This window comes from Vigna unguiculata, chromosome 3 (assembly GCF_004118075.2).
Source record: "Vigna unguiculata cultivar IT97K-499-35 chromosome 3, ASM411807v1, whole genome shotgun sequence".
In the NCBI taxonomy this organism is placed as follows: Eukaryota; Viridiplantae; Streptophyta; class Magnoliopsida; order Fabales; family Fabaceae; genus Vigna; species Vigna unguiculata.
In genome coordinates this window covers 49,201,739-49,209,653 of record NC_040281.1, presented here as the reverse complement: position 1 = coordinate 49,209,653, position 7,915 = coordinate 49,201,739, and the positions used below count along the sequence as shown (strand labels likewise).

The following is a 7,915-nucleotide window of genomic DNA, read 5'->3' as shown; positions in this document are numbered from 1 at the left end:
ATTTTACTCATTTTTCTTTTATCAAACAGATCACAGAAGTTTATTACCCTTCTTCCCGTACAAAATGGATGCTGAGTCCATTAAGTAGGTGGTAGATTCACCCACACTTGAATGTGACAAGTGCATTAAGAAATTGTCGTTTGTTGATTATTTTACGGACCAGTTTATATATAGACATTGAATTTTAACACGATATATTTAAGTAAGAAAGACTCGTACAAGAGACTTGACATATTTTCAACATTAAATTTTAAATTTTAAAATTTTATTTTTTTATATATTATTCAACTTTTTTTATTTATATAAATGTGAATTGAGTTTTCTTTATGGATAATGGTTTTATCATAATTCATGAATTGATCACATAAGAGATCTTACACTACTTCAGGTATAAAACTTTAAGATATTTGTGGGTATTGTTTTTCTTATATAACACTCAATTTTTTTCATTTCTACTCAGTAAGACTTTTAATTTATATTTAGATTTTTAACAATAATATATTTAAACTAAGAGTACTTTTAATAATTAACATTCATTTGCCACAGGAGGATAAAGTAAGTCAATGTGTCCCGTTTTATTTTGTCCTATATTAGGCTTGCAAAAAATGGATATGATCAACTCTGCAAACTAATTTTGTTAACTTGTCTCGTATAAAGTTTTGACCCACAAGTTTGAAAATCGGTTTGTGACTCGCACAAAAAATTATTTACTTTATAATTTTTTTTTCATTTGTATAATAAAAAGGTGTAGGATTTTAATAATTTTATTTTTATTTAATTAAATTAGTTGAAATAATAAATTCTATAAACTCATTCCTTAAAATAAACAATATTCACAATTTTATAATTTCTAATTTTTAAATACAAGTCTCTTAAAAATAGAACTAACTTTAAATGGACTACTAAAAAAAATTTCCTATTAGCAACCGACTTTAGTGACTAAACATTGTAAATCATTATAAAATAAATAAAAATATTGATTACTAAAATAGTCACTATTGTAATAAAAAATTATAATTAATCTTTAAAATTTAGCTACTAAAATTTTAACTAAAAAATTAATTTATAAATTCATCACTAAATATTAGCTTGTAAAATTTAGACTAAAATAGTTTCAAAATTAAATTCTAATTAATTAGTGACCAATTTAGTGATCAATTATATTTTTTTATTCAAAATATTAATTGTTTTAGTAACTAATATTTTTTATTTTTTAAATTAATTTCTAAATTAATCATAGTGACTAACATTTTTTGTTACTAAAATTGATTATTATTTAAAAGTTTTGTCGAAATAAAAAAAAAAACACGGATAAGTAAATTACTGAACCAAAGAAAAAAGCCGAATGAGAAGTAGATTTGAACAAACACATGACATTATATTGGTACTACTAAATTTTGGGAATTTAAGTCAACACACTAAAATACTCCTCCCTAATTTATCATATGCTACAAGATAATATGAGTACGAGCTTTTATTTCCTTCACATAAGTATTATATCACTTTCATCTTGCACATAAACAAATAATATATTATGTACTTCTATCTTTAATGACAAAGGAAACATTGAAAACAATAAACTCAGCTATGAAAAGATGACGCGAAGGGAGAAAACGAAAATCAATCAATAATTTAAAAATGAAGAAAAAAGTCTTACCTCGAGCAGGTGTTTACACACGGTAGAAAACTTTGTGAGGCAATTCCCGCTACCTTATCTCCATTCCTGGACTCCAGTAATTTCAAAGTCAAAGAATTATTGCATCGTAACTCTGTGTTGGCTCCGGTCCTGGAAAATGATTCCTGAGACAACAGATTTTGGGAGAGCGCAGAGCCGTTGGAAAAAGATAGTTAATGCACTAAAATGTCCGGAAGACATAAGCATGATGGTTGCTGAAGTCTCCAAGCCTAAGATACAGAGGGTTCCAGATTGCATGGGAGGACGTTTAGAGTTCCAAAATCTATACTTGCCCAACCTTATCTCAATTGGTCCAATACATTTTTTAAAACCCTACGTTGAGGAAGGAGAGTTGCACAAGGTTGTGTGGACGGCAACGTATCTCAAAAACACCGGCCAAACCTACCATGATTTACTAGAAAAAACTGGCAATTCATTTCACCAACAGTTAGCGAGCATGTTCGCAGAAGAGTGCTGGAAATACGACGAGAGCCAGGATCTGCGACGGTCCATGCGAGTGGAAGAAATGTTAGTGGTGGATGGGTGTTCGGTGCTTCACGTGTTGGAGAAATCCGTGGATTCGGATTATCCAGAAAAAGACCTGAAGATTAGCATTGGGCAGCTGACGCAGGCGCATCACGATATGGTCCTCTTGGAGAACCAAATCCCTTACCAATTGCTGAAGCTGTTATGCAATGACAAAGCGAGGTTAAAGAGATGCATGCACAATTTCCTATTAGTGAATGGTATCGGGCAGGAATCAGACGGGAGAGTGTCAGAGGAGCACTTCATAACAATAGAAGAAGATGAGCAAGACAAAGAGGAACCGGTTCATCTTCTAGACTATTTGCGAAGGGCGGTATTGGGAAGGGGGCGAGTCCAAAGCTGTAGGGAAATAAAGATGGCGAATAGATGCCTGCACCTCAGAAAGTATAGGATTGGGAGCGTTCGGGAGCTAAAGGTGGCAGGGATTCGAATAACTAAATCTTCAAATTCTTTCTACCCAAGTTTCATGGATGGAGATCTACAACTTCCTCCTGTAGTGGTGGATGGTTCAATGGCTCTTATTTCCATGAACCTTGTAGCGTACGAGATGTGCCTAGGGTTTCGGAACGATTTGGAGATCACCTCACTTCTTGTCCTTCTCTGCTCTCTCATTCAACAACCAGAGGATGTGAAGGAGCTAAGGCGTATGGGAGTGCTTCGTAACCGACTTTCCAGTGATAAAGAGGTGGCGGACGTCTTCAACAAGTTGGATGTGTTGCAGTTGCCGGAGACTGCTGCCTTTGCTCATTTGAGACAGCAGATTCAAGTTCATCTTAAGGCCAAACGTGGTAGGATCAGAGTGTTGCGTTGGATGGGAGAGGCGTACCATACCTACTTCCGATCTCCCTGGACCGTCACCGCCTTGTTAGCTACCATGCTAGGCCTTTCCCTCACCTTAATCCAGACCTTCTATGCTGTCCGCTGTAAAGGTTCCTGACCATCCATATTATTATTATCCACCCAAATCACTCATTTACAAACTATTTCATACGTTTCCAAACTTATGTTCAAATCCTACATAGTTTCTAATTCCGCTATTTCCAACTTAGCTATTTGCTATTTAGTTTCTAATTTCCAAATTTCTAAGATTCAATCTTATCCGTTCAATAAAAATTGTCTTTTTGAAAATTCTGAGTGCTTTGGCCAACTTAAGTTTTTCAAACCCATACGCATTTTGTCTCTTCATTCATTGTGGTATTCATGACTGAGGCTTACCAATGTGGCCTAACAAATCTCTGTCCAGTAACCATTCTTTACAAAATATAATTTACCTTTTCTTTTGGAATATGACTTTTTTAAGACATTTGTTTGGTTTCGTTTCTAAAAGACAACTTAAACTAATGATATTATAGAGGTTATTGTTAATAAAATTGGCCGGAGTATTACGAGTTTTTTTTCTACAGCTTCTTAACTTGGCCCCAATCTTGATCTACTGGAATTCGGATCCACACTGACGGATGCAGGGTGACTGTGGCTGTGGATAAGAGGTTTTACTGGCAGTAGGCAATGATTTTATAAAAAGGGTTTATTTGGACAAGTCAACACCGACTTTCAAAATAGAAAATGAAAAATTGGCATTTATTCTAATTTACAAAAAACTAGTAACTTTTTTTTCCAAATTTTCTTTCTTAAAAATCCTTTATAAAAAATCATACTTAGAATGTGTTTTGGGGTTTATTAATTGCAATAATGGTAAGAACTGAAGAACTCGGGCTTAATAACACGAGTGGAGAAAGCAAGTGAATGAATGTAAAAATCAACGCGAGAATCATTTATTCAGCAAATATCCATTTTCTCTGACTGAAAGAATCACAGTGTATACAGCCGCTTACTGCGTATTAGTGTTAATCATCTAGATATCCTCACAAACACAAGGCTTTCTTCATTCTCGCTTGTAGCAGGTCTCACCTTGGCACTGATAAACCAAGCTCTAAAATAAAATAAAGACACGGTTAGTAACATGCTTGAGTAAAAAACTCTAAATAAATCAAAGGTCCATAAGAGCAGTGGCAATGATGTCAAGGTCAATAAGGGCTAAAATCGTTAATGAAATTAATAAGCGCTGTTCATATGGCATTAACACAATTTGCTTTGGTCTTGACAATGTCTAAACAAACATAAGTTTTAAGCACAAATTGTTAGCCATGCTAATAGAGAAGATGGTTCTCCAAACAATTCGGACAGCAAAGACAAAAGACCACACCTTACAAAAACAGCATGAATGTCTCACGTCCCATCAATTCCATCTGATGAAAGTAGCAGTTATGTTATCGTGTTATATTTATTTACTATAAAGGGAAAAGTCAAAATATCATAAGCTTTTTAAGACAAATATTTGCATTCAAGAGTCTGGTTGGCTATCATAACAGTCCTTTAATTATCCATTGCACCATGCCCAATTCACTGCCTAATTTCAATTTCCCTATCATAAGGCCTTTCATTTGTTTTTCAAATATCTCCCACCACTGCAACCACTGATGAAAACTTAATCCAACAACTCATTGTTAACACAAAAACATGTTAAACAAGTCTACTCATTCTCACCAACTGTTGTATACTTAAATTTTAGGACATGCATTGATTACAACGAGATTAGTTAGGGAGTGGTATTTCCAGCTCAAGTGCTAATGCGCTGGAGTCCTGGCTGTGGGTAACTTTCTTCCAAAATTTCATGAATCTCAATAACACCCAACAGGAAACATTTGAGTACTCATATGTTTAATTGTTGAAATTCGTCGCGCTCATCACCCTAGCAATGAAGGTTACATAGAGTACAACAGATCGAGGTAGTGATTGAAATCATTAACAAAAGCTTTATATGTAAATGTAATGCAGTGAGACATCAAATCAAAATATATCATTAATAGAATGCTCATCCAATTTGCGGCTTTAGCATAGAGGGGGAAATTCTTTAGGATTTTCTAAAAGAAATCACCATAAAACAAAAATGATCGATTGATTATATAGACAAGTGGGCATCATTATTTCCTTTGCTAAGGAAACATTAAGAGAGAGGAGGAGTATGAGAAATGAAAACGGTCAATGAATATAGACTTTATAGTATTATACAAGATCTGTTCACCAATTTCATCCACTAACTTCTTTCTCCCTCCCATTTTCATTTCCCACACAAAAAGGAAAACGAGGGCACTATCAAACTTCAAATATGTGCAGAAGCCGCCAACATATTTTGTTTTAAAAATAGCAGAAATCGAAGCTCTATTCTAATATTGGTTGAAGAGATTACACTATGTTAAACAAACACTAATTTTTTCATACTTGATAATGAAGCAGTACGCCATAATTGGCTTGTCCCGCAAAATCCAAATTACTATGTGCCTGCAGGAACCAAATTTTACAGTTAGTTAACGACAAAACTCCTGGTTAAAGGACTATTACTTCTTACTCAGCCTCCAATTGTTTTCCATAAACCCATCTACTAACCCGTAACACCCCAACTCTATAAACTATAAGTTACTAAGCTACACAACGCCGTCTGACGGACTAAAAAAATTTACATTCTTCATTAGACACGGCATGTTGAAATTATGCTATCGTCAGAACAAATTTTCTAGCTTAGTATCTATAACGGCTGGCTTAATTATCTATAGCTTCCTAATTCTAAAGGTTCCCTGCACCCTCTTTTTTGGCTAAAATATCTATATTGCATTTTTTTTTGGTTCATTCCCTATACATCATTTAGTATCAACTATCCACATTTGATGCAACAGTATCATGAAGAGGCCAAATGTTGCTAAAATTTAACAAGCAGTAGCAAAAAGACTACAGCCTTTTGATTAAGTTTGGAAACTGAAACTCTCCAATTAAACTCCAATGAAATACTTTCAATTACATAAGAGAAATACCAGAGCATGGGTCCTAATTAAACAAAGAAACAGAATAAACGTATTAGGTTTTGTAATGTTTGTTGTAGTTTGCTCAAAACGATTTATTCAGAAACGGAAAGAGAAAGAAAATCCAAAGAATAACACAATCGGAGAAGCAAAGAAGCTACTCACACTTTGCGTATAATTTTGAAAAAGAAAGTATTAGAGGCCGGGAGAGGTGCAGCAGAGAGTACCCTGAGAAAGCGCTCGGCAGCTTCTGGAAGTTACGCTCAAGCAAGAAGTCATTCTAGCCGCCGCCACCGCACTGTGCAGCGGCAACAGCGACTGTGCGCATCTCAGTTCCGGCGAGATCCTGCCACAGACCAACCACAAAAAAGACACGAATTATTTCAGAGGTTTTTGTGATTAGGAACAGAACGAAAGTCGTAGATGGAAGGGAAACCTGGTCAACAAGGACTGTCGAAGAGGAACGGAGGTTAAAGTTGGTTTGGAAGAAGCGCGAACATTGGACTTAATGACGGATTTTGCAGACGAAATTAACGTTCGTTGCGCGATTCTGCTGCAAGCGGAAGCCATTGACGATAGATCAGATCGGAAGAGGACACAGAACAGCGCAAAAAGGGTTTAGGGTTTTGCTTCTTATTTTTTTTTTACGAGATTATTTTAATTTTCTCTATTTTCTTCTAAATTAAAAGTATTGGGCCTTTTGATAGGCTGGGCCTGACCTCTCCCACACTTTATTTCCCTTTTATTTTATTTTCGGTGTGCGAATTATTGATTTTGTAAATGTAGATAATTGATTAGTTGTTAATTCATCGTTTATTTTTAGATTTTTTTTTTATTTTTAACAACAAGACGCATCTTTATTTTATTGTATTCTATACATTTCATTACTTGATTAATTAGTAAAAAATATTTTTACATAAAGTATAAAAAAACGCTAAAAAAAAGTTAAATATTTGTATTAATATAAGGGTTGAGTATAGCTCTCAATTAGTTATGACTAACAGAATATTTTCTAATTTATTAAATGTTGTAGGATAAAATGTTAAAAATGACTTAAAAGTTTACATTTTAAACTTTCTTATATTCTAGAAAAATAGATATGGAAATAGAATAATTAACTTAGATGTTGACAATAGGTTGGATTTTTTTTAAGCAATATGAGTTGCAAAGCTTTGTGTGTAGCCAAAAGAAGTAAATCTGAAGTTAATTTTTTTTTTCAATTACGACTGGCTTGTTTTAAATCATATAGAGACTTGTTAAGCTCACAAACAAGATTTGGCTAGGGAAGAGAAAGACCGGATGGAGGCTTCATATAGATCTCTTTGTGTAAATCTCCATGGAGGAAAGCATTGTCAACATCCAACCATCCAACTGATGAATAAACCAATCACTAGAAGTAGCCAAGGCTAAAAAAATGCATACAATAGTAGGTTTGACAACAAGAGAGAAGGTTTCGAAATAATCAAGCCTCTTTAAGTAAAAATCTTAGACGCCAACTGTGCTTTAAACCTATCAATAGTGCCATTTGAGTTTGTAAACCCAGCGACAACTAATTGGCTTGATGCCAAAAGAAGGAGAAACTAAAGTTCGAGTCTGGTTTTTGTCAAAAGCATTTAATCCAATACCCATAGTGTGTTTCCAAGAGTCATGTTGAGACACTTCTTTGAAGGATAAAGGTTCATTTTGGGCATAAATATTATGACAAAAGGCAGTATAGTTTGGAGAACAATTATCATGAGAAACAAATAAATGCATTGGATAAGGTGTGGAAAAAGTAGAGCATGAAGTGAAAGCAACACTACAATAATATTGATCTAAGTATCAAAGCCTAGTCTTGTTT

General features: G+C 34.2%; 2 protein-coding genes across 8 annotated transcripts; one reads left to right on the top strand and one right to left on the bottom strand.

Annotated features, from left to right (window-relative positions):
* Positions 1-1,793: 1,793 nt before the first annotated feature.
* Positions 1,794-3,158, top strand: LOC114175507 (UPF0481 protein At3g47200-like). Its single transcript, XM_028060264.1, has one exon. The coding sequence runs from the start codon at positions 1,794-1,796 to the stop codon at positions 3,156-3,158; it is 1,365 nt and encodes a 454-aa protein (XP_027916065.1).
* An 807-nt stretch (positions 3,159-3,965) lies between these two features.
* LOC114175815 lies at positions 3,966-6,728 on the bottom strand. 7 transcript variants are annotated; one of them, XR_003602925.1, is made up of 5 exons: positions 6,512-6,728; positions 6,241-6,421; positions 5,501-5,560; positions 4,425-4,467; positions 3,966-4,151 (listed from the first exon to the last, which is right to left on the bottom strand). XR_003602925.1 is itself a non-coding variant. In XM_028060628.1 (3 exons), the coding sequence occupies exons 1-2, from the start codon at positions 6,643-6,645 to the stop codon at positions 6,271-6,273; spliced, it is 285 nt and encodes a 94-aa protein (XP_027916429.1). In that variant the 5' UTR covers positions 6,646-6,728; the 3' UTR covers positions 3,966-4,151; positions 6,241-6,270. The 7 variants fall into 7 exon arrangements, 4 of the variants coding, with proteins under 4 accessions (XP_027916429.1, XP_027916431.1, XP_027916430.1 ...); XR_003602924.1 differs by lacking the exon at positions 4,425-4,467; XR_003602926.1 differs by lacking the exon at positions 4,425-4,467 and having other exon boundaries at positions 6,303-6,421.
* Positions 6,729-7,915: the final 1,187 nt, after the last annotated feature.

Coding starts and splice junctions, on each gene's coding strand:
- LOC114175507 (XM_028060264.1), top strand. CDS start 1,794: ATGATTCCTGAGACAACAGATTTTGGGAGAGCGCAGAGCCGTTGGAAA.
- LOC114175815 (XM_028060628.1), bottom strand. CDS start 6,645: ATGGCTTCCGCTTGCAGCAGAATCGCGCAACGAACGTTAATTTCGTCT. Junction 6,422..6,511: donor CGACAGTCCTTGTTGACCAG/GTTTCCCTTCCA, acceptor GGTCTGTGGCAG/GATCTCGCCGGAACTGAGAT.